Source organism: Perna viridis, chromosome 5 (genome assembly GCF_037379345.1).
Source record: "Perna viridis isolate PV_CMFRI_1.1 ecotype Kerala chromosome 5, ASM3737934v1, whole genome shotgun sequence".
Classification (NCBI taxonomy): domain Eukaryota; kingdom Metazoa; phylum Mollusca; class Bivalvia; order Mytilida; family Mytilidae; genus Perna; species Perna viridis.
The window spans coordinates 21,013,626-21,041,566 of record NC_142449.1 but is presented as its reverse complement, the minus strand read 5'-3'; the positions used below and the strand labels follow the sequence as shown (position 1 = coordinate 21,041,566).

The following is a 27,941-nucleotide window of genomic DNA, read 5'->3' as shown; positions in this document are numbered from 1 at the left end:
TACTAAAACAAGTTAAATTAACTGCACCGCGTTACTCGATAAAGCACTTAGTATCATAATGAATTGAAAGATGTTGAATCGTTGATGCCTTATTTAATTTAGATTTACCATTTCTATTTTAAGCACAGGATTTCAGTATACGCAGTAATCAAAAACGAAAGAAGGCTAGCATAGCTCCGTGACTGAACTTCGTCGGCCAATCTCTTTTCACGTGGGTCTTGACGGATGTAAAAAGAAAGTGTAAGTTTAGAAAATATGCATTCATGTTAAATATAAAATAAGATCTTGAAATCTGAACAATTATTTTTTCATGTCAATCATGATTTAATTCCGAGGTATTTAAAACAAAACAAGACAAAATAAAAAAAAAAAAAAAAAAAAAAACGGAAACGAAAGTTCAGTCTCTAATGAAAGAGTCTTTCACTTTAAAACTTTAAATTATGTTAGATAGTAATTCACTAAATTAAAGAACAGTTGACTATCAGACAATAAAAAAACACAAATCTTGTAGGTATAAACAGCATTGACCATTGTGAAGGTCACTAATTGTCGTTATGGAGATGTACTTAATATGTTGACAAATACCAAATATTGGCATTAACCTTAAAGTTGACATTTTTCTCATTTTCTAAAGATGAAAGGAAATCTTTTTAATGTTTAGTACTACATCCAACAAATTTAGTTTTAATTTTATTAATTACTTCATTTTAGATCTATTGAAAAACATGTACCTATGAAACAGATTTGAAGATAATCATTAAACTGGCTACAGTTAGTCAAATTTACCTAGAAAAATAACAATAAAAAAAATTATTATTGTTACTTTAGAGGCTAATGGAGACAAACTACCGGAACGGTTGACTGTTGCGGAGCTGAATAATTTGAAAAAACAATTTTAATTTCCTTATTGTTACTTGGTGTTGTTTTGTATTTTAAAACTGTGTAAGTGAAACAATAATTTAGTGAAAATATACGTAATGAGAAAATAAGTACACAATTAGAAAGTGTTCTATTCATAGATAAAGTTACTTCTGTCTTTATTTTTTTTTATTTTTCAAAGTGAATTGATTGTAGATCTATATAGAGTTAGAAAATACAAATCTGATTCACATAGATTTTTATCAATATATTGTACCAGTCCATATACAATAACAATAACAATGATAATAATAAAACAATACATAATAAATAATATTTAACATCAAGTCAAAGATAAATATATAACACAATACACATAAAAATCATAATGCACATAATTATTCACATTCTACCGACATTCATAATATTCAATATCAATAAATAAATGAAAAATAACAAATATAAATTTGTATCTATACAATGTCAAGTAACAATATTGCCATGTAACAATATACAAAAATAATTATTGTTACTTTAAAACTTGTGTATAACCAGTCCGATTATTAGTCTCCATAAGTCTCTCAAGTTGCAATAATAATTTTTGTTATTGTTACTTCGCCGAGTAACTCTATCCAGTGCAATATTCATACAATGTCAAAGAAAAAAATTCTATAAACATATAGCATATATCATTTAACAGAGATATACAATGTAATTAATGTGTATTTAATACTTTATACACTCATAGAAATGTTCATATTTCCCATTTTAGTGTTTGCGCACGGTTTGTCTTTCATTGTGAGTTTGCTGAATGTTTTTTGTGTGTGTTCATGTATAATTAATACATGATAGGAGTGTCCATTTTAATAATTAATAAAAGTGTTTGTTTAAGCACATGATAGGAGCATTTGTTTAATCATGATAAAAGCATTTGTTTAAAAGCACGATAGCAGTGTTCATTTATTTTTGTAAATTCTTATTATTTACTTTTTAGCTCACCTGGTCGATGGCCATGTAAGCTATTGGCGTTCGTCGTTGTTAACAATTTTTCAAAACTCTTCTCCTCTGACACTTCTTGATCAATTGGAACCAAACTTGGTATGAATGTTTCTTGGGGTATCCTGCATAGAACTGACTTTGGGATTTTTGATCCATTGAAAAACATGGCCACTGTTACTGAAAATATATCTCCAAAACCATTAAGTTCAGCCAAACTCTTTCAGTTGCTGAATTGATTCTTATTATAAAGGCCTTCAAAAGTCTTCAGGGATAAATGTTGTTAGGTGACTCCTTGTAAGAGTTATTGTCTTTGAAAGATGAAAAATGACATTTTTGTACAGTTTTCAGCCAATATCTTTAAAACTATGATAGATAGGAAGAAACTTTCAATTGCTGAAATGATCCTTATGATAAGTCCAACCAAAGTCTTCTTGAGTCAAAATTGTTGGGCAACTTCTTGTTAAATTTATTGCCTTTGAAAGGCAAAACTTAACTAGGTGAGTGATTCAGGCTCCTGGGAGCCTCTTGTTTCATCTATTATGTTTATATTTTTAGTATGATTATTTTTTGCATTTTGCATAAATCATATTTTCTAATTTTTTTTCATCTTTATTATTTGTTACTTTTACTCTTTTTCATCATTGGTCTATCACCATTAGCATTCATCTATCTGGTTTAAATGCATGCTCAGAGCGGTTGTTTTTCTAGCATTTAAATGCACACTTTCTCATGCTTTTGGTGAGCATTCAGCATGCATCTAGGTATTTTGTATGTGGTAATATTTACACTCATAAGGAGTGTAGCAATGTTATGCAGGTCATTAAAAAGAACTTTGTTATGGAATTTACTTACTTCACTCAAAAGAACATACATGAGCATAGAATCATCAAAAGCAGGTATACAATTATAGGGAGATGCATCAGTGTTTTCCTCTAAAATTGGGAAAAAAACATTTTTTTTTGCATGAAATTCTATTTTTTCACACATTATACCCCTACATTGCCTACCTTCACTTGCCCTTAAGTTCTAATTATGCATCTTAGCACACATACCCTGTCAGCATTCTATATTTACTTTAGCCAACAGCAGTGAATGGTTAATATAATTTTATTTCTATTTTGGCTTGTCAGCAAAACAGTTATGTCCCATTTCTTATGGAAGTTAGATTGGTTCCAGTAAGATGATTGCACTGTGTCTATGGGAATTTTTTGCAATCAACAGAATTACATAATTGACAAGTAGATTTTTTCCAAGATGTCTCATATGTCTTTCCATCTGTTACTTTATATACGTCAGCAACGAATTTGTGGTCTTATATTGGTATGGTGCTATAGTTGTCATCGTCATCTGTGTTGTATTCTTTGTCTGTGTCGTCGTTTTCATTTGTATACACTTGGTATTCATGCAATAACTTGAGAATTAGTAGGTTGATCTCTATAAAATTTAATAACAAGGTTCCAAACCACAAAAGAAAGTTGGTGATTGATTTTAGGGTTTTAGAATTATGGGCCAAAAATGGGCTAAAACAAGCATTCATGAAATTTAATTATATAACTCTGATATAAATGGAGGAATGTCTATGATATTGTTCCATAATACTCTATTTAACAATGGTCAAGAAACTTTCAATCTCGTAAAGAATAAAAATTTTATAAATGCTAAATCCTTTAACTTTACATACAGATATATTAATGATGTATTGTCCATCAACAACCCTTCTTTTGGTAAATGGTTACCATCAATATATCCACCAGAGCTTGAAATGAAGGATACTATAGAAACAGACTATTCTGTACCTTTTTTTGGACATACATCTCGAATTTGACAACAGTGGTCATCTCAACACTAAGACTTATGATAAAATAGATGAATAAAATCTATTTTGCCAGATTTATTTTGGACTTGACTTGATTATGAATCAGATTAGTGTTGGGTAATTTTGTTGTTACCCTTCTTTGCTGAAATGATCCTCATGATAAGATCTACCAAGTCTTCTTGATTCAAAATTGTTGGACAACTTCTGGTTAAATTTATTGCCTTTAAAAAGCAAAATTCAACCAGGTGAGTGATTCAGGCTCATGGGAGCCTCTTGTTTATTCTTGGTACAAATTTGAAATTTGTTTATTGGGATTCCATATGAAAATTTCATCCTAAATACAACAGCTTCAAGAAGTATGCTTAACAAATTAATGCTATCATTTAATGTTTGTGACAATGAGGTACAAAGTGATCCATGATTGCTCCCTGAAGCAGACCTTTATACTTAAATTGAATTGCATAATATTGTTCAATACTGTGTCCATATCACAAAAGGAGGACTAGGATAGATTTTGGGGGTTGTAACTTAGGTATTAGGTAAAGTAAGAATAAAGGGCTGCAAAGGGTCCAAACACAAGTATTTGTTTCTGAATTCTTTACATTAATTTGTTTATTATGATCTAATTTTGAAATTATTTTTCTCTTCAATTCCTCATGAAAATCACAATGAACTGTAAGTCCCTATGTAAAGTTTGTCTGAAACTAATATTGTGTCCTCACTTGCCTCAAGTGAACAGAGTTTAATTGGCTGCAGACTTATCAAACTGTCCTCTGCAAAGCTTTTTTTCAAATGCTGTACTTCAATAAACAAGCTTTTATACAATTAAAAACATTAAGCATCTTAGATTGTTAAGAGTTCAATTATGATTTTGTAATTGTATGATGTATTAAGAACATTACAATATTAAGAAACATTGACTAACCGACAATTTGAATGAGGCAGGGTCTGAGGTGAACAATTTAAATGAGGCAGGGTCTGAGGTGAACAATTTAAATTAGACAGGGTCTGAGTAATGCAATTTACATTATCTTAAAAGAGCCCTTATAGATTTTGGATACCTAGGTCAAGTATTTTACATTCTTTTTAATTTAAGGACTTTCGTTTTTATTTGGTGGGACTTTAGATGTAACTCTTAAATGATTCTGGACCTTTTATGAAAGAACCTTATATAAACTCCTACATATTTTATTATACCCCACACAACAATGTTGCGAAGGGTATAATGTTTTTGACCCATCCGTCAGTCTGTCAGTCTGTCAGTCCGTCCGTCAGTCCATCTTCAGTTTTCCAGACTTTTTTTCTAAACGCTTGCAGATATTGAAATGATTTTTGTTATATAGGTTCACCATGATATGTTACAAGTCATGTTGAACTTTCATTCCGCTCTGATGATTTTTACCGAAATTACGGGCCTTGAACTTAGCAAAATTCACAGAAATAACAGTTTCCTGGACTTTTTACTAAACGTTTGCAGATATTGACCTGATTTTTAGTATAGAAATTAATCATGATAAGTGACCAGACAAATTTGTAGTTCTGCTCCGATGATTTTTACCGAAATTATAGGCCTTGAACTTAGCTAAAATTCACAAAAATAACAGTTTTTCGGACTTTTTTTTCTAAACGCTTGCAGATCATGACATAATTTTTGGTATATAAGTTCACCATGATAAGTTACAGGTCAAGTGTATGTTTTGTTCCGCTATGATGATATTTACTTTGGATTAACTAAAACTCAAAGAAATCACAGTCTGGAGTTTGAAACTACCATTCTGAGTAATAGACTTTAGTTAGAAGATAAAGGTCTAAAGCCTAAAAAACATTCTTATTCCTCTTGTCTCGGGGTCCTTCTACATGTATTTATCTTACAAACAAATTTACTTGAGTATCCAACATGGGGACACATGGGGTATGCGAGTGCGCTCACTAAGGTTCTTTAATTGGTATTAAAAAGGGTAAAAGGCTATAAGTGTCTGTATTTTCTTAATGCAACTAACAAAAATAATAGCTTTCATTTGACACTCAGCTGGTAGGAAAAAGACAGTAAGCTCTTGTAACTACATTAAGTGAATCACAAGATGATCATACCTCATTTATTCTCTTACAGGTGTAAATGGCGTCAAAATTTACAGCTCTTGGCAGAGCTAAAAGTTCAACCAAGACTGGTAGAGTAGCTGATCCAGGAAAAGATTTTTCGGATAATGATGAAGAAAACACAGGACCTGAAACTGATCATGATTCTCAGATAGATGTAGTGAGAAAAAGAACTTTTCACAATATTTCATACAATCATCTTCATATGTAAGTGAGAACTTATTTCTATAGTACCATTCTTATTACTCCATTCTTATTGTGTAAAATGGATAAAGCATGAGAAAGTAGACAAAAAAGCATTACATTTGTTTTCAAAACAATTATGAATAATATTTTGAAGAATACTATACTTCTGTTAAAGCCCTATTTCCTGAATAATACACAAATTGAATTAATTCTGTAAGGAATTTGTAGTATGAAAATTCCTACTATGAACTGCCTTCTTAAACTTCACAAATCACCTCTTAAGGAGGTAGACCTAGGGTAAGGGACATAACTCATGAAGTCAGTGATATGTTTGTATCATATTCAATTTCATCAAAGGCTGTCAAGCTTTCATTTGACACAGAATGGAATTAATCAAAGTTACTTTGATGCTTACATGACATTGATGTAAAATACTGAATACAAACGTTCCAATGATTTGTAAGGGTTGTGTCCCCTACTCTAGGTCTACCTCCTTAAAATCATTGTTCAGCAACTTCTTATTTTATTTGCTAGTCCACTCAAAATCATAAAATATCTAATTATAAATTTTTGTAATAAACTTATGAAAATAGTGGAGTTTACTGGTTTGTTTAGTTTTAAAAACGTGCTGGAAAAGCTTGATAAATTACATACCCATGTTGGATCTTTATTATCTGTTCAAAATTTTGTTTTTACTACCCCATACACTACACTTCCACATAATCTCAGAAGATGAAAATTCACAAATCTGATCAAACAGTCCTTTGATAAACTGAGATGCAAATATATTTGTTCAAATTCTTTTAGATCTATGTTAAGTAATGAAAAACATAAAAACTGTGTTAATTGGACTTCTTTTGATATGCTTACTGCACTCAAATTCAACTGCAATTGAATTGCCGATTGACTACATTTTCGTTACCTTTGGCAATACCATTTATCAGAAGTTATTGGAATTCCCATGGAGACCAATTGTCCTACTAATCACTAATTGTTGCTAATCACAGTTTATGACCAGAATAAATAAAGACCCTTCCAAACAACATTTGGTAAAAATATTTAATAACACCTTCAGATATTTGGACAGTATTTTGACTCTTCACGACGACTTCAATATTTAGGCCATCATAAAAAAGATCCTAGATTCTTCTCCAACATTTTTTAAAATAAGGGGTTGGTGGGCAAATTTTATATTTTATCTTTTATCGATCTAAGTGAAAAATGCTGCCAATATGAAAGAAATTGACCTAAAACTGAACAAAAATCAAAATAAGTTTTTTTTCTGGATGGTGAAATAATTGGGTCAGGATGGGATTAGAATCTAGGATATTTTTTTTTGGCCTTGTACTAAAGATACAATATTTATACTATAAATATGTATCCTACAGAACTTGTTTTGAATAAAGCAAATATTGATAATAATAGAAATTGCGGCCTTATTGGTATGGTGCTGTCATTGTTATCTGTAGACACTTGGTTTTCTTGCCATGACTTGAGTACCAGTAATAGTTGATTGATCTTTATACAATTTTATATCAAGATCAGAAACATAAAAGCAAGGTTGGTATTGATTTCAGGGGTTATAGCCCAAACCATTTAGAATTAGGGGGTAAAAAAAGGGGACATGGAACATGCATTTTCCTGATTTCCAAACAATAACTTGGTCCTATTTTTGGTCATATTTCAAAATTTTTTATTGAATACCTTATGAAAATCTGGGTTTTTCATTTAGATTTCAGATACCTCTTACAGTTTTTGAGTTATAAGAGGCCACACCACCAAAAAATCATTGTCTGTCGTTGTCATCATTCACAATTTTTCAATCATTTTTTTCTCTGAAATTTCTGAATGGATTTGGATGAAACTAAGCTTGATTGTTTCCTAGGGTTTCCTGCTCAAAATAAATATTCATATTTTTGATTCCTTAACAAACTTGGCTGCTGTTACTAAAAATAGAACATAAGGGTTAGATAGTAGTTTTTTGCATATATCTCCAAAATTGTTAGGTTTAGCTAAATTCTGACAATGTAAAAGTGTTCAGCATGATGAGATCTATCTGTGGTCAAATTTTTGTTTTAATCTGTTAAACTATATTGGAGTTATTGTCCTTTTTTAATGTTTTTTGCTATTTTTGTTATTTCTTTCAAAAATCTCCTCCCCTGACACCACTGCTTGATCATTTGGAACCAAACTTCGTTTGAATATTCCTTGGGGTATTCTGCATAGAATTGATGTGCTGATTTTTGGTCCGTCGAAAAACATGGCAGCCGTTACAAAAAATAGAACATATGGGTCAGACAGTAGTTTTTTGCATAGATCACCAAAACTTTTAGGTTAAGCTAAATTCTGACATAGATAAAAGTGTTCAGCATGATGAAATCTATCTACTGTTAATTTTCGTTTTAATCAGTTTAGCCATATTGGAATTATTGCCCTTTTTCAAAGTTTTTTGCTATTTTTAATGTTATTTTTTCAAAAATCTTCTCCCCTGACTCTACTTGACTTATTTGTCTCCAAAAACCATTAGGTATATTGTATCCAAACCTGTTGTTGTGTCTATAACGAATAGTTAGTCCATATGCTTAAGTCAAAACAAATATTGTGTCCACACTTGCCCAATTGTTCAGGGTTTGACCAAGCGGTTTTATTATGCTGCTCTGTCCAAAGCTTTTCATTAGATTTTGACATCCCCTTATCACCATCATATAGTGTTTACATATGACAATTGGTTCGATTTGCTTGTTTTTGTAATAATCTTTTGGATTTTAAGAAAAGAAATTTTAATATAACTGAAAAATTACTACCGTACATCAAGGTTTTGGAAATCACAAGCTCATAATCTTTCAACCTGTACAAGGAACTCATTCTCAAATGCAGATGTACTTGTAAACAATTAATGTGCGGGTACCTTATATTTTATAGATATATTTTTCATAAAGCAAGGAATGCTCAATACTCACCCAGTAAGTCAACTAAACTGTTGAATAGAATAATTTGTAAGGGATATAAATCATTAAAGATATCATTTTTTTGGTATTAACATTGATTCTTTCATAGGATGTTTTCATAGAAACTAACGCACTATATTTTAAAGCAGTTTTTGGCATGACACAGGTTGTGTCCTCATTGTATGATTTATGATGTATCATGGTTCTTAACCCCACATTAGAAGAATTGGGATTGATATCAAATACGGTGAGGGCATACATGTAACCTTTTGTAGGTTAAAACTGGTCTGGAGCTGGTATGTCTGTTAAATGCTCTTTGTTTGTGCATTTGTGTTATGTATAATCAGCTTCTTTATTTCATTTTTAACAAATGACTCAGACCTTTTTGTACTGAATTTTAGATGTGTTTAATTGTGTTATATTTTTTTATATGTGCCTGTCCCAAGTGAGGAATTTCTGGCCAGCTGTATGTATTGATTCGTTTTCATTTTGAGTTTACTTTTATGTTGCTGGAGTATATGGGGCAGCTATTTCGCTGTACCTGTATATAATGTTGTTTTTTGGCCAGCTGCAGCCTACCCTTTAGTGTGAGGGTTTCTCCTTGTCATTCATTGAAGACCAGTGGCTGGCCTTGAGCTGACATTTTTTATCCTAGTGGGGTTGTCTCTTTGACATATTCACCATATCCATTCTCATTATATTTAGATTCTGGATATTGGACCATATTAGGTAATCTCAATATATATTTATTCCATTTCTAACAGATAAATCCACAATCAAATACATAATATAATAAAACATTGTATACACATGTTTTTACAGACAGAATGTATCATCATTATGGTATTTTGTCTGTCCATACGTCTGTCCATCTGTCATTCACACTTTTCTTATACTCAAAAAACCCTTTAACAAATACTTTACATTTTTGTGAACCTTTGTGATCTGTTATTTTTATATATATATATTTTTTTTCATGGATGAGGACTGCCAAATTTCATAAATATACTATTTTACATTTTTTGATAATGGAACTTTATTCTTAATATGATAGCAGGTATTTTCCTGTCCACAGACTATGGCTTATAAGTTGGAAATTGATTATATTTCTCTTGATGCAAGCTCTCTTGAAATTTGTATAGATTTCTAATTTATGATTTGTGTTAATGGACTTAAGTCATATGATAATATTGAAATTTGGACTATAATTCAAAAATGTTTCCAGCAATTTTCCTAAATTTAAGTGGTAGATTATTTATTTCTTTTGATTGTGGGTTCTTTTATTTTCTTATTTTATGTTTTGAGTTATAAGACTGTTCTTACAAAGACATGACATTGTCTCATTTTTAGACTAAAATTCTAAGGTTTTCTGCAGTTTCAATGGAACTTTGATGAATTTTTATTTCCTATTGCTATAAGATCTCTTTCGATTTGCGCAGATTTGAAATTTTTGCATTTTCAAGTTTTTTAACTTTATTTATTGACAAATGGGTGATTCCTCATCTTTATGTCAGATCCATGTATACTGTGGGGGTGGGAGGGGCATATTTTTTTGGTACAATCTTTTTTTAAGCAGTGCCCTCAATTACCCTTATTTGTGCTTTAGTCCTGCTATTGTACTGCTATTTTACCAAATATAAATACAAATATTTATTCGTTCAAACAAATTTACCGTAAATGGTTATGACACAATATAGTATGTGATTAAACATAAAAGAGAAATAATGAATAACTATAACATGAAGAAATATATGACAAAGAGCTGGGGTGACTGGGGTGGTGAGATTCAAATACTTTCGAAATATTTTTAACTAGAAAATGAGTCGCTATTTGATATTAATTAAGGATGTATTATTTTCAGTAATTGAATGTAAATTCTTGTTGATTTTTTTCCATTTGTTGATGAGATCCTGCCTAAATTTTCTATATGTTGGACAGTGTATGAAAAAGTGCACTTCATCTTTTACTTGTGCAGTATTGCATAAGGTGCAAATACGTTTATGTTCAGGGATAATGTATTAGCGTACCTTAACTTTAGCGAGAGAGTAACAATTATTTTACAAATTTTATGTGCAGATGTTCTAATGGGTCTGCATCTTTAAAAGTATAACTAACTTCCCATACTACACATCCTTATAGAATAATTTGGTAGGTTAAAGTGTCAAACAGTTTTTCTAATAATGAACAAGGGTTATCCAGTCCTATTGATTTCTTTGTTTTAAACCATGCTTTTTGGCCTTTCTTAATTAGTAGGTTAATGGAGATGTTTTAACTACCTGTACATTTTGTAGTAACTCCTAAATAAAGGTATGATTTCACTTCTTCTAGGTTGTTATCATTAGATGTAAACTTATTAAAGTTAGATTTCCCATTTAAGCTGAAAACTTTAACTTTTGAATTTGTTTCTTGACTTCCTGTATTCAGGAAGTACAGAATTTATCCAAAATGTTGTACCTTTCTTTGTAGTAAACAAGAGTATTATGTCATCTGCATATAGGAAGGAGCTTATTGGTGCCTCACCAATGATAATTAGATCTGTTGGCCCTTCTTTGAGGTTGGAAATTATGTCATTTATGTATAGATTAAAGAGATTGGTCTGAAAGCATCTCCTTGTTTTACTCCCTATTTGGATATAAAATGTCTACTAAGGTCTTGTTTAATTTTTTTAAATTGGCAGCAGGAGTTTCAGTGCATAGAGTGAATTACAGTATATCAAGTATTGTTGATGTATTGAAATATTGGTGAATTTATGTCATTTTAATGGTTTGAAAAGTTGGCAATATTGATAGTGGTGGATATCCTATTCCAACTACCAAAATAAGAATATTGATATCATAAATTGGAATTGGTATATTAAAAATACGAACAGGGAAATTATATTTTATTAATTTATATTTACCTGCATCATTTGTGGCCAAAGCAAGTCTAGTTGCCAATGAACTCCATCCGTCCATCAGTCTGTCCATCATGTCTTTGTGGTTGTCTATTTTATGTATTCTATAACTCAGAAATTAAACTTTCCACAGGTTTAACATCTTGAACTTAGTCATTTTTACCACACCAGGTTGTGGATGCTACGTAAATTGTGTAATCTGTAAATGAGAAATGTTGAACAAATATTATTCAAACTTTGCACAGTATTTATATTACATATTGAAAATGTGAACCTCCTATTACAGAGACATTTGACTTTTTTTCTCCCAACATTTTTTAACATGATGACATCAATTCATGTTGTGTACAGTACTTCCTCTGTGTCATCTGTAACTCAGTAAGTATAAATCAAATGTTGTGTGATGTTTGTATACATATTGACAACATACATGTTATCTGTTTTGTTTTAAAACTATAGAATATTTTATGCTAATAATACATTAAACCAAACTTATATTATTTGAAATTTACTACGTTTTAGTGGTTCTGAAGTAGCAGTAGTTATTGTTGTGTTAGCTTTGTTCTGGAATGGTCAGCAAAGTACAAACAATAGACTAACCAAACTGGAGAGTACTGTTGACAAAGTGTTTAAACAAGAGAAATATTTTGATAAATTAGATAAACTTGAAAAGGCTGTTCCCAAATTAGATGATGATTATGAAACAGTTATACAGAAAAAAGTAAAATTGGAAAAGGAAATTCAAGAATCCACTACTAGAATGGGGGATATAAATTCTCAGTTGGAAAGGGGAGAATCAAAAATACACGAAGTGATTAAGGTTTCGGAAGAACAAAGAGAAATTCAGGACAAATTAAAAGAGACCTTAGAGAAATATAAAGGACGACTTGATAAAGTTGGGGAAGTCACACAGAACTTACAGACGTCAGCATTGAAGTCAAATTCTACTTTTGAAGAATTTCAAGAGAAATTTAAAAACCTTAAACAAACGTTTTCTGAGTCCGCAAAACTGGCTGATGATGTAATCAGGACTCATGATGAGCTTCAGGCTAAAGTTAAAAACAATGAAGATGCATTGAATAATATATCTAAAGACTTACCTGGATTTGTAGAAAAAAGTGGTGCATTGTTAGAAAAACTCATTACAGCAGAACAGAAATTTGAAAAAGTAAAAGAACTGAGTGATGGAGTACATAACCTTGAACGAAAGATGACTGATTTGGATGAACATGGCAATGAGATGGTAATAAATACAAACAAATTACAAACTACCGTAGGTAATATTGAAACCAAGTTTAAAGCATATGAAAAAGATCTATCTAAATACAAAAACAACCTTGATGAGGCCACTGAAAAACAAAATACACTGAGTACAGACCTTACAAATTTAAATCGGGAAACCAGTGCCATTGGACAACGAATCACAGAAGTCAATGGGCAAGTTACCTCTGTAAAAACACAATTATCAGAAACTGAAAACGAAATGAACCATAAAATGGACAATATAAACAATATTATTTCAAAAACTGATATAAAAGTTGATGATTTGAAAACTGAGGTTAAACACGTACAGGAATATACTGATACACAAGTCCCAGCTTTAAAAACACAATTACAGGAAGTTGAGAAAACTGGTAAGTTACTAATACCCAATAGACCTTTCATGTGGCAGACAATCACTATTAATCATGTGAATATAACAGTCATTGCAAAAAGTTGTACTGCAAAAAATACAAGTTGACCAACTCTCTGAATGCATTTTTCATGTTGTAATATGGCAAACATTAACCCTGATTGCATTATATTCATTTCTTTTACTAGGAAATATATCTCTAAGTATTAAATTATTTTCATTATTAACAAGTGTGGACACAGACTGGTATTGCCTGAGGGACAAGTATGGACGCAGACTTGTATTGCCCAAAGAGCAAATTTGAATATACATATGTTTTGTCTTGAAAGAGTAACCAATGAAACCACGAAATCAAAGGAATGCAATCCAGGGACAGACCAGACAGGAAAAACATACAAACACAACAATAAACATAAAGTAACAAAATGATACATACAAAGTAACAAAAGTAAATGAAACTCGGAAACTCCGACTCCACTTAAAACTGGGAGCATGGCCCAGGTGCACTGGTAGGGTCAACGTATTTGCATCGTCCAGAAAACTCCTCCATTGACTGAAATCGATAATTGAATTATGCGCATATTTATAAATATATATTAACATGTGTTACTAAATTTAATATATCTACTGATATAAATGTGGAACAAATTCCACAATGACTTGCCACAACCATAAGATACGTTATATCCATGTTCTTCCTTGAAGGTGTACTTGCATGGATGTGTTGAACTTGCTTTGCCATGTTAATAAGGATTAGGCATTTCACTTTATGTAGGTTAGCTTGGTAAAGTTCTGGGCTCTCTGAGTTTTTTTGTTGTTGTTGTTTTTTTTTTTAAGATTAACAGAAACCAACAGTGTGGTATCTGTCAGTTACATGGGTGACCCTAATTTAAAATGGTAATGGCCATAAACTAAAAAATTAAATAGGAGCAATCATTAATTAGTAGTTAGTAAAATCATACCAAAATTTCACAAGTATTGATCGACCATAGCGATGATGTCATCGCACGAAAATCAAGTGAATATGGACGACAACACGGACGCCGCCGATGCACCATTTTTCGGTGACACTATTATATTTTAAATACATGTATGCTCCATTGTCAATTTCCTAAAAAGCCTGTCAATTACTCTTTCTTAGGACCAAATTAGAAGTATATGATTTGCAAAGAATATGCATCTATAAAGTCTTTGTTTTTAAATTAGTCCTAGTTAAACAGTTCTTTAGCAAAGGAGGAGGAAACTGTATAATGGAAAAATTTCACACTTACAGTCATGTACTCAACGAAAAACATTCGAAATTCTTATGAAACAAAAATACAATACCGGTTTTTAAAGGAATTTAAGACTAAACCATCGGTACTGACTCACAATTAACACTTCAAAATCAATATTTCAACTAAATCTTGTATCGAACAATTTTATCTAATTTTAAATCGTCACATAATTTGTAGCCGGAAAAATGTTTTTGGACAAAAACTGTATACTTGTTTTGCAGCTGTATAAAGTATATCAAGAGGCACTGCCAGTATCATTTGGTTTCAGAACCAACATAACGTGTATGTACAGCACTTCACAACACCGTCATTCACTTTTCTTATACAATTGATGTAAGAGGTTTGAATTCCATTCTTTCACCCCAAGCCAATTAAGTCAGAAAAAAAGCTTGGCAGACAATCTCTAGCACTGCTGGAGTAATAAATAGAGCATCCGTTTAGGCCTAAAAAATGTTTCCGGTCACCCTACTGACCCTTTTTCAGACCCCCACTCATAAGTTATTATTTAAAAAGTTTGAAGAAAAACATAACGTAAAAATTCTGCCGATTGTCTTGAAGAAAAAAACAGAAGAACATTGAAAGTACACATGCCATGAGTGTGCTCTTGGTCGTGGATAATCCCTTTTTTAATTCGGCACTTGAGATATTTTTTGTTTTTGAAACCTCCGTCAAAACAAAACAAAAATACTCATGCGCCGAATCCCAGAAGGGATTGGGCTGTGGACTAAGTCTATTACATGTTTGGTTTTCCTTGTTTCTTTATGACTTATTTCATTTCAAAAACATCAATTGAAAATAAAAATCCCTACCTACCGACCCTACAAAATTTCAGTTTAGTGCTCGGAAACATAACATTTTTTTCGGCCTTTGAAATTTCTCATCAATTTACTGGCATGCACCAATATCTGTCTTATATGCACTGGAAAGTGTTCATTTTATTCAAAAGTATTTTGCTGGGTCAGAGATTCAGCAAATTCTGTATATAGCGTGTATATTACAAATTGAATCACTAGGTCACGGATCGACATTAAATCACGTGATAAGGCATTAATTTTAATGAATTTAACGAATGAACCTGGTCACATGACAACAGATTTTCCCCGAATACACAATGACCCACATTGACTTTGCCCGGTGACTGTGTAAACGCGTTGATGCTTTACACCGTCCGTGAGAGACACCAAACGATAGCCAAAGACGTTAAGAAACATCTCTGTCCGTCTGAGTGCAAACCGGATCTATCAGTGTTGAGTATATATGTTAGCACGAAAACGAAAATTAGACCACGTATAGGAACAGTCAGCTGATTGTCAACGTCACTCATATCGTGCAAATGATTGGCTAACACTGTGTTACGAAAGATTTTTGGGAGATTTTAGGGGTCGAATAATATCCTAGAAGCAACGATGTTCTAGCTTCATAATGCACAAAATGAAGGGTGTAACGGATGTAATGGATATACGGAAAGTGTTATCATTTTCAACTGTATTGTTATAGTGTTACTTGAAGATATATGTATATTTTTTTTATTTGGGAAACAGGACCAAAATTGACATGACTGTATAGTAGTCATGCAGATTAATTTATTTGGCTTTTTGAATATGCTAAATAAATACCAATACCGGCACTCTGAAAAAATGACCTAGCAATCACACGATATTCTGAACTTAGGGTTTTCAGATATATTGATGTACGTACTTGTAATTTTCTTTTTGTCATTTTTCTTCTTTTTTACTTTTCAGCAAATTTCCCATACTACTGTGTGCTCGACATATTTGAAGTTATTGCTATCGTTATAATATTTATATCGATGAGAGATTCCTTCTTTCAAAGTTCTGAAATGATCATGACTGGTTCAACAGGACAAAGGTCCACTACTAATTATGTGGTAATATTAATTAGTTGGTTAAATTCAGTTGAATGTTGGTTATTATGTAGCAAAACAGATATGAATACATTTACTGTATGTAATACGGTTAACTTTTAAGTGAAGGAGGTACCTAGATTTAACCACCATTTGATTTAAATGCCTGTACCAAGTCAGGACCATTGCGGTACCAGCAGCTCCAGTGGGGTAATATCTATTTTGCCAGATTTGTTTTGATTTTGACTTGAATTGATTATGGATCTGATAAGTGTTCGGTAATTTTGTTGTTACCTTTAGTGGCCTTACTTAAACTTCATGGAATATAGTTGGTCTTCCCTGAAATACATGCCAATCGATCAACTTCCTTGGGTAGCTAAGTTGACAATTGACAGGTAGATTTAAAATTGTCAAACTAAGACTAAATACCTTTGAAATGATAGAAACTTAAAACATACTTGTTAATTTTCCCCCTTACAACCTAAGTCATTTTATCAGGTAATAGCCAGTCATTCAAAAAAAGAAAAGTCAGTTTATTTGATTTAGGATGATTCACTCTATTTCCGATGCTTCTAAGAACAATGTATCTGTTTATAAAGCCCTTTACCTGTGACGTAGCGTAAATAAACTAAGATAAAATAAAACGGTTTATTCACACATCAAGTCGTAGCACGAAATACAAAGATAGATAGAAAAATCAAAGCAAGAAGAAGTAGTAGCTAGGATTATAAGAATCTGCTTGATACCCAATTGTCTTTCGTAATTATGGAACTCTGTTAATTAATAACATTCTGAATCGTATAGTGAATGTCTATATAAGTTCATCAGTCACGTTTATATTGGAAGTAACGCTTATTTCATTAACTGATTAGTAACTTAACAAGAAGAGAATACAGTGAGGATATAGATGTTAGTATTAATTGAATGTTTATAAACAAACATTGGTCACTGTTGTTGATGGTTTGTTTTACATAACATAATCTAGAGATGTTCAAATAACTAATGATAATAACCATTATGTTACATTTTTCGTTCCCTCCAAAGAAAATATTCATAAATATTTCGGCAACTGAACATAATGTTATGATAAATATAAATGTTAATTGGTACGGAACTTGTTACACGGTTTAAACAAAAGGCGTATTAAAACGTTTATATAATATTCAATTCCAACGTTGTTTTTAAAGTTGAACATAATAGCAGCCAAAGTTTGATTTAAATACAAATCCCAAGTTTGCATATTATCTTGAATCTTTTTAGATAAAACATCATGTAAAATTCTATGAAATTTTTCTACTTTAGCATTACTTCGAGGATGGTAATAAGCTATTGACATATAATGAATATTTAAAATATCCAAAACTTCTTTAATGAGTCGGCTGGTGTTTTCACTGCCATTATCTGATAAAACAGCTAGAGGACATGAAAATCTAGGGAGTATTTCATCAATTAACAAATGTGCTATATATATTCATGGACTTTCTATTTTTTAACAGCAAATGCTTCTGCCCAACCACTGTACAAACAAATGAAACTGATTATATATCCATTTCCTGACAATGTAGTGGGATAAGGACCTGATAAATCTAAACCCATTTTAGCAAATGGAAACGATGGGATATCTGTTTCTCGTAATGGTGGTTTTACTTTCTTATCACTTCTCATGTGACAGACTAAACATTTAGAGATATATTCATAAAGTTCTTTATACAAATTTTCCCAATAATACTTGAGTTTTATAATATTAAACACACTATACCCATGTGTCCTTTCATATCATGATATTGATCCATCACTGCATTACGCAACTGTTTAGGTATATACAGACGTGTGATTGGTTCATCATCAGCGTGAGAGATATAGTATAGCAAATCACTAATTATCATAAATTTATTGTTTAATAAATTAATTTGAGATAAATACTGTAATCTGATTGGTATATCTCAGTGGATAGAAAAAATATTGACACGCCCCTATTCATTTAAATTCAGAGCTACTTTTTTCATGTTTAAAGATAAAAATATGTTTTAAAATTAATTTATAAGAATTGGCTATAATAAGAATTTTGTCTATTGAAAAAGAAAAAAATTTCCATGTGCATATTTTGTTTATTGCACTTCGCGCAATGAACAATTTGCACATGGAAAATTTATGTTATTTTTCATTAGACAAAATTTTTATCATAGCCAATTCTTAATAGTTTTGTTATCTTTTTGGTTATTCAATTTATCAATAATTTATGTTATATCTTTATCTTCATGTTCTTTTATCATTTCAAAATCTTCAAAAGTGTCGGGGAATTACCTTTACTGTATCTCTATCTGCAGGTACTCTATATGTAGTGTTTTAGGATCAAAATTATTAGAGTTTATAGTACTAACTTAAAGTGTTTTATCACTAATTTCAACCTCTATTTCACTTTTTCTATTTGTTTCTTCATCGTCACTGGGGGGAGATCGAGATAGCAAATCAACACATGTATTTTCAGTACCAGCAATGTACTCCATTTTACAATTATATCCAGCAATACTTAATGCCCACATTGGTACACGTTTATTTTGCATTTGACTTTCTAGTAGATATTTCAATGGTTTATAGTCCGTTTTAATTACAAACTCTGCGCCATTTAGATAATGAATTAATTTAGACAAACTATAGAATATTGCAACAGCTTCCTTTTCTATTATTGGCCATTTTCTTTGACTCTGACTTAATCTAAGAGAAATAAAATACATTGGTTTTTCTGTGGTTTTAACTTCGTAAATCTTCTGTTCATTTTCATCACATGGCTGTGTTTGACTAATGCAGGTGTCACTTGCATCACAATACAATGTATAAGATTTAGAGGTATCTGGATATGGTAATAATGGTACAATTGCTAAACTTTCTTTTAAATATTCAAATAATTTTTGACATAAAAGAGTCCAGTTAAATTTGGCATATTTTTAGTTAATTCTATTGTTGGTTCCGCAATTTTTGAATAATTTGGAATAAACCTTCTGTAAAAAGATGTACCAATGAAAGAGCGAACCTCTCTTACAGTTGTTGGTGATTTTAAAGCTTTTATTGCCTTAACTTTATCGGGATCAGCACTTATGCTACGTTGATTGATAATAAATCCTAAAATATTTTTTCTCTTTTAGAAAAAATTCACACTTTTTAAGTTTTAACTTTAAATCATGTCTTAGTCTATCAAAAATAATTTGAGTGTGTTTTAAATGCTCTTCAAAGGTAGAGCTAACTACCAAAATGTCGTCCAAATAGGCGATTGCAAAATCTTCTGAAACAATACTCATAAGTTCAGTAAATACTACAGGAGCATTAGTTAATCCAAAAGGCATGCAGTTAAATTCAAACAAATCTTTGTGATAGTGAACGCGTTTTTTTCTCGATCTTTCTTATCCATAACGAGTTGCCAGTATCCAGATTTTAAATCATAATTACTGAAGGATTTTACTTTACCCAATAATGCTAGTATATCATCAATATGGGATTAAGGATCAGAATTTATTTTTGTAATTTGATTTAACCTTCTATAATCAATACAAAACCTTGTTGAACCATCTTTTTTTTTTAATTCATACTATAGGGGCTGACCAAGGTGAATGTGATTGCCTAATTATTTTTGCATTTTTTTCAACTATTTGTCGCTGTTGTAACGGCATTCGGTATGGTTTTAATTTAATCGGTGGGTTGTCTCTGGTGTTTATTTTCATTTTAATTGTTTCAGTCCTACCAAATTGTGTATCTTTTTCAGCAAAAATATTTTTTCTTAAAACGATTTTCTCCATATGTGGTCTAAATTCTTCTGGGACATTTACTTCTTTTAAATTAATTTCATTAGTTGTCTCTTTTATTTTGTTAATGTTGTTAATTGAAATAGTAGCTTCTTCTAAAATGGGTTCAATACAACCTATTATGCAACCTCTTTTTAACTTAAAAGTTTTGTTTATATTGTTAACCAACATTATGGGAAATTTTCAAAATTTATCCAATGGTATTACCGAATTGCTTAACATTAGTCCTGGTTCAGTATTGACATAGCATGATTCAATTTGTGTTATTTGATAGATTTTTTCCTTATCAATTCGAGGATCTTCCTTAACAAAGGCAAAACATGTATTGGCAGTTTGTGGTTTTAAAATAATATTTGATCGTAATCTGGCAATTGTGGCTATTTTTAGATTTTCTTTTAGTGGAACATAAATATCGCGAATTCTCATGCTTATTGAATCATAATAAATAAGTACACCGTTAGCTACCATCCAATCTCGTTCAAGTATGACATATTTTGTTAATTCCATCAGCAACACAGAATAAATGTGTTAACCTTTCATTTTAACTTGAAACTTTAAGAGGAGGAGAAATAGAAATAGGAGCAATAGAAATTGGAGGTTTGGTGTACTGAAAAATCTAGATTGAATCCACCATTTCGTTTGAAATGCTCGTACCAAGATAGTACCATTGCGTTACCATCTACTCCGGTAGTGTAATTGTGGTCCTTTTCACAAAAAATCGTAAGAGTAAAATTAGTCATAGTTTCGCTTTTTTTTAGCTCACCTGGCGGTAGGCCATGTAAGCTATTGCCATCACTTGGCGTCCGTTGTCGTTAACTATTTCTTCAAACATATTTTCGTCTGAAACTACTGAATTGATTTTAATGAAAATTAAGGTGATTCTTACTTAGAGTATCCTCTACAAAATGACCGTTTGGATTTTCGATTGGTTAAAAAAACATGGCCACCGTTACTAAAAATAGGACATAGGGATCAGACAGCAGATTTTTGCATACATCTCCAAAACCGTTAGGTTTAACCAAATTCTGACACAGGGTAAATGTATTCGGCATAATGATATTTATCTGTTGTCAAATTCTGGTGAAAATCTGTTAACCCATGTTGGAGTTATTGTCCTTTTTGGACGTTGTTTACTGTTTTTGATGTGTTTAATTCCAAGAATCTTCTCAAAAACTACTGTGCAGAATTCAATGACAGTTGATATATTTGTTTTTAGGGTATCCTGCACAAAATGACCGTTGGATTTTTGATTGGTTAAAAACATGGGCGCCGTTACTTAACATAGAATATAGGAGTCAGACAGCAGATTTTTACATATATCTCCAAAACTGTTAGGTTTAACCAAATTATGACACAAAGATAAAAGTATTCTGCATGATGAGATCTATCTGTGGCCAAAAATTTGTGAAAATTTGCTGACCCATGTTGGAGTTAGTTCCATTTTTAGACATTTTTTGCTGTTTTTGATGTTATTACTTCCAAAATCTTCTCCTCGGAACTACGATACAGAATTCAATGAAAGTTTTGTATTTTTTGTTTTTTAGGGTATCCTGCTCAAAATGATCGTTTGGATTTTTAATTGGTTAAACATATGGCCGCCGTTACTAAAAATAGAATAAAGGGGTCTGACAGTAGTTTTTTGCACATATCTCCAAAACCGTTAGGTTTCACCAATATCCTTCAATTGCTAATTTGATCTTTATTGTAAGGCCTACAAAAGTCACCACGGGATCAAAGTTGTCAGACGACTCCATGTAAGAGTTATTGCCCTTGAGAGGTGAAAAATAATACGTTTTTAGCAGTTTTCAGTCAATATCTTGAAAACTATAATAGATAGAATGAAACTTTCAATTGATGAAATGATTTTTATGATAGGTCCTACCAAAGCCTTCAATGGTTCAAAATTGTTGGACAACTGTTTGTTGGTATTATTGCCCTTGAAAGGCAAAAACTTAACCAGATGAGCGATTCAGGCTCATGGGAGCCTATTGTTGAGGGACCCACTCACTTTTCTTCCTAAACCAATAGGTATTTCATTGTCTGAATCACTCGCATTTTCCTCTTTGTCTCCTTGGAGCCGAAGTACTCCTTGATTTTCAAACTTCTGGCAAAATTGTCCAGTTCCTCGTTGGCAAACATTGAATAAAACGTTCATGTTTGTATCAACGTCATGAGTTTTGGGAAGCTGTTTTTTTTTGTAGCATTTTATTTAACATTTTAATACTACTAAATTTCAGGAATAATGAGTCAGTATGTTTACTAGGGGTGGGCACGATTCCTGACAACAGTAACTGATTATTAATCGATTACTCTAGTTTATGAATTGTAATCCGTTACAATCAATTACCTGTAAAGGTGTAATTGAGATTTATTTTTCAACTACTTTCAATTACATTTGAAGAAGATAATACAAATAGTCCACACACAGCTCGACATATTTATTTATCTGCAGTATATCCTTATTTGAATATCATGTTAGGCACATGTGGAGACCAATTCAGCAAAATCAATATTTCTTATTTTACATAAATGTATGTAAAATCTTGACATGAACAAAAAGAAAATAATTGATATACTTTTAATATTTGTTTCTCATCAATAACAAACGTATTTTTGTAATCCACGTTTTTAGATAGACCATTGGCTTGGACATAAATGTACCACAATACAGAAATGATTTTAATAATAAACTGAGAAACTTTTTCCTATAGCTTTTAAAGCTTTTACACAATTTGGTCGAGTGAATTTTTCTTAAATGGGCTTCCTCATATTGTATATTTTTATGTATAGGGTATTTTATCTGAATGTATTGATTATATACTATGATTATATACTATGCTAAAGTGAATTACAATCGATTACGCTTACAAACGATTACCCCAACCCTCCTATATACCATAGGCACGAATACATATGAAGGCATTTCCCTGCTAGTTTTGAAGTTGCATATCTATTTAAGTATCAACCAAAAATATGTCACCATAAAAGATCTCTACGGAGAATTATAATGGTTAAATAAAAAAAATCCACCGGTTTGACATTTTTGCACGTTAATTATGGTAGCATGTGTACATTGAGGCAAATTCAGTGCATTTTTGTAAGAAGAATTGAAAAATTAAAAAAATACAGCAAGATGAAAACGTACCACAGTGAAAAAAGTGCGAAGTTACAACAGAAAACTACGTAAATACTATTTTTATAGAGGTTAAACGATGGTACATTTGTTGCGTTTCACCATATCTTTTCCTTTTTCTGTAACATACTTGAAAGAAATGAAAAAAAAATTACAACGTAAAATTAAAGCTAATATAAGCCAAACACCTCCGTCAAAACCTAATATTGTGTCCACTGTTGCTCCAAGTGAATATTTTCATCATGCAGCGCTCGTATTATGCTGTGCTCGGTGAAGCCCGTATGAAACAAATGATTGCATGTGAAAATCCCTAAGTCGTAGCAGTTACAACAGAAAATTATGAAAACTACTTACGGTATGATGAAGAATTCACCTTCATTTACAGCAAAACTCGTCAAGCCATGACAGTTTACTGTAAATGTGCTTATACAAATAAATCATGTCTGACGTTAATTTTAAACTTGGCTCAAATCAAAGATCAGAGTAAATTTGATAATCATTTATGTTATCTTACAGAGACCTCAGAGTATACTTAGCAAAATAAGCAGAGCACCTATAATGGATAACAAGATTTGTATTGTCAGCTTCTACAGTGAGACATCAAACCTGCATGAAGCTATGTTGAGTGCTGCCCTTCAAAACAACAGAAGATATCCTATTGTCCAATGTCTTGTTAGACGGCATGAAGACATCTTGGAAATTCCTAATGCTAGATATATATTTATTTTTGTTGACTTTAATGAGAGGAATGTGATACTAGAGAACCCAGGTCAAGATCTTGGAGACAAAAAACTTATTACTGTTCAAGCTGCATGTAAACTTGGAGGTTTGTTATCTTCTTTTAACATATTTGCTTACAAGTCTTTTGAAACTTACTATCGCCATTATGAACACTATTTTTATATATTTATCATGTTATTGCATCATCTGCGGTAACGTCGGAATTCGCCTTTTATCACTCAATGTTGGCAAAACTTTTCTCTGCGACGTTAAAGGTGTATCAGATGTATGCTCGTTCCTTGAAACATGTGTTCAGTAGGCCATTAGCGATAATTATATAAATGGTAGTTTTATATTTTAAGTAATTCAAAACATTTTAAACATTTCTTAGGAAATCGAAAAGAATAATTATACTGATAATTAATGCTATATGGAAGCCAGATCCAGACATTTTGAAGGAAGGGGTGCAAGCGGAGGTTGCTCAGAAAAAAGGGGTGCTAGGACAATTTTAATTTCTGTCAACTCTATTGTTTGTTTCAGTCATTCCGCTCCGATCAAATTTCTAAGAATTTATTCAAATCTTTATCGCTTTATTTATTCTGTCGTTTATTTATTAGACAAAATAAAGCTATTTTAAGTCTGTTTATATACCATTGATTTCGACTTTTTGTCTCTTTCTTTTACATGTTCCAAACTAGTGAACTAATTGCAGAAACGAGTTTTAGTGGTCGATTCTGGTTATCTAAAAGGGAAAATATTTCCTTAATGTTCCGATCGACGGAAGACGTTCGAAACGTTCAAAATGTGATAATTTGACAAATCGCTAGACATTTGTTTTGTTCGAATTTATTCATTTTAAACTGTATAAATCATGAAAAGCGTGCGTATTCATAAGTCCATGTACAATTACAAAGTTTCATAATTTCATAGAAGACATTGCCCATTGATTATAGAGTAACGTTGGAGCATGCAGTTTTTCCCAACGAATGTAGAAAATATTTACTACATATATTTCTTGAGACATTTTCAAAAAAAGCCATAACTGTTTTGTTTGTACTGAAAATTGTATCAAATACCGAGGTAGAATTGCAGAAAGTGTGTACATTAATAGGAAATATACATAGGAATAGAATAAGATGTAAATAAATACTTAGTTTAATAACAAGATTTGACCACTGCACTCTTTTAGAAATCTGACCATTAGCAAACACTTTCATTTTTGCTCTTAATATTTGTGTACCTAAAGTAATCGCAATATCGATAATTATCTCCAAAACAACTTATGATATTATGTCATACACTCTGTAGGCGCACAATTCACTATTTTAATTTTATTTAGACCTACAGTTTGTTAAACCTGACAGGCAGAATTTTGACGTTTTTATGAGACTTTGACAAGTTTAGAGTAATTTATTATAAATCATTAGAAAGATCATTTGTGATAAATATTCAGATATAAAAAAATGTCCTGATTCCAAATGTATACAACTTTCATATATTCACAATTTTAATTGTTTGCACTAGTCATTTATAATTCAGATTGTGTCATTTCAACACGGTCGCAATATCGTGCACAACGTCTATGTGAAAACAAAGAATATTCATATATTTAACTCATGGATGCAAGTTCTCACAAAAACATAGTACTGTTTAAGTCTTATGAAATTTGCTAGTATAATTCTTCAAATTGGGTTATGTTGATTTCAATAATCACACTAATGTGATGTTAGAAAACCCTGTGCAAGACCACTGTGTAATTTGCATGCAAAATAGGAGTTTTATTGCCTTTTTTTCCTTTAACATATTTGCTGATCAAGTCTTTTAAAATTTTGCTATTACCATTTTCAATGCCAATATTTAAAACTTCACAAAGCAATGTAAGATATAGAATCAATATGCACGGTCAGATCAGTGGAGTAAACATTTTATAACTTTAACCTAAAAAAGAATGAAGCTTTATTACTGACCTAACTATACAATGGATATTATAGAATTCACACGCTTTCAAATTTAAAACAAACGTAGATTCCTAACTGTTAATCATAATAAAACATGCCTAATAGTGATACCAGCAATCCTTAAAAACCTTTAATTTTTCCAATTTTCACCACAACAGACCTCAGATTCGATGCCTGGAATTTTGGTTTGGTGCCTGTATAAATATCATGATGATGATGTATAATTTTATTGGGAAAGTTATTTCTGATTTAAAAACAAATCTCAAACAATTATTTACGTCATGTATATGTTCTTTTATAGCTAATGTGTTTGTAACCTACGTGAGAGATAAAGGGTCAAAGACACTACCTCCTGGAGAACTCTACAATACTGAACTAACTGCCTTTAAGTCACATTTTGTTCTAAAAGGACTAACATCTAACAACAGATGTTTTAGTGTGTATGAAAATTATTCCCAGTCACAAAAGGAGCACATTTTGGAGTCTATACATTGACAGTATACACGTACTTGATAAAGCTATGATTGGTTCTTGGTGTTCTGGTTGTCAAACACTGATTTATCTTTTTGAACATGTGTGTGTGTGTAATTATCATTTTGTTGTGCTTCATACACTGTATCTACCCCTACTAGTTTGAAGAAATGAAGGACAAGACAGTAAGTAAGTATAACAACGCAGCTTTCCGTTTTTTTTATTATTATTATTTATTTTCTGTTTATTTTTTTGTTAAAACAAGCATATGGCAGATATATATTACTATAGAATAAACACAGATTTCAATGAATCTCTATAATACACCTACTCAGTTGTTTGACACCGGTTTTCCTTCTCAAGGTGGACCTAGAATTGTTTATTTAGTAAGAATTCTTTTTAGTTCAAGATAAAATATATTAATTTGGAAGTATATATTGTTATTTGGGGAATATTGAATCATATATTTTCTGCCTATAGCTGTGAAATACTTTTCAGAATTTTAGAAAAAAAAGGAATCCCAGCCCTCTCGCCTTTCAAATGGTTTGTGGCTCAAATTTTTATTGTACAAACCCTTTTTTATGTTAATGAACTTAACATTTTCTGATTTCTCATTCATGAGAAAGATGCAACCACAATAGGTATATAGTTTTTACCCAAAGAAAGTTGAGGTTTTATTGTGTTTTTGTTGTCGTTCTTGTTATTGTTTTCGTCATTATTCTCTATTTATAATTGCAGTCCACTTTGATTAAAAGTTAATCAGATTGATTTTTTGGGCGTTATGACTTTAATTAAATAGTAATTTTAGGCTAAAATGGGACGAAAGCTTTTATTGTGTCTGCAAATTACTTAGGTATAAATATGTGGATTTTAAAAATTGTACTACAAGGTTCCATAAAGGGAAGCGGATTTATTGATGTGGAAATAATGACAAGAAGTGTTTGGGATTTACGGACTAAAAATTGTTGTTACAATAATTTTAATATAAATGTATTGATCTCTATGAACCTTTCACAGGCTTCCGTTACTTAGAAGAAAGGTTACAATTGTTTTCAGGGTTATGACCCTTATTATTTGAGAACGAAGGGTAAGAAAAGCATGAAATAATCATATCCTTGTACATTTTATAGATAGATTGTTTCTTGGTTATGTTCAGTAATCTATATTTAAGGAGTTTTTTTTCTTCATATTAGCACATTAGAAATGGTAAATTGCTTTTAACAAAATGTTAATGAATGTTGAAATAAATAACAATTATCAAGCTTATCTACTTATATATGACCGGAAACAA

At 31.3% G+C, this 27,941-nt stretch overlaps 1 protein-coding gene across 1 annotated transcript; it reads left to right on the top strand.

Moving 5' to 3' along the window:
- The first annotated feature begins 99 nt into the window (after positions 1-99).
- On the top strand, positions 100-27,911 carry LOC148616465 (uncharacterized). The gene is made up of 6 exons (XM_088583522.1): positions 100-240; positions 5,784-5,977; positions 12,320-13,431; positions 16,450-16,595; positions 24,018-24,327; positions 26,481-27,911. Exons 2-6 carry the CDS (start codon positions 5,790-5,792, stop codon positions 26,672-26,674), a joined length of 1,950 nt encoding a protein of 649 aa, XP_088439648.1. The 5' UTR covers positions 100-240; positions 5,784-5,789; the 3' UTR covers positions 26,675-27,911.
- The last annotated feature ends 30 nt before the right edge of the window (positions 27,912-27,941 follow it).

Bases quoted from the DNA above. Each gene is read 5' to 3' on its own strand.
- LOC148616465 (XM_088583522.1), top strand. From the start codon at position 5,790: ATGGCGTCAAAATTTACAGCTCTTGGCAGAGCTAAAAGTTCAACCAAG. The intron at 13,432-16,449 runs GTAAGTTACTAA...TTTACTTTTCAG, and splicing joins ACAGGAAGTTGAGAAAACTG to CAAATTTCCCATACTACTGT. The intron at 16,596-24,017 runs GTAATATTAATT...GTTATCTTACAG, and splicing joins GGTCCACTACTAATTATGTG to AGACCTCAGAGTATACTTAG.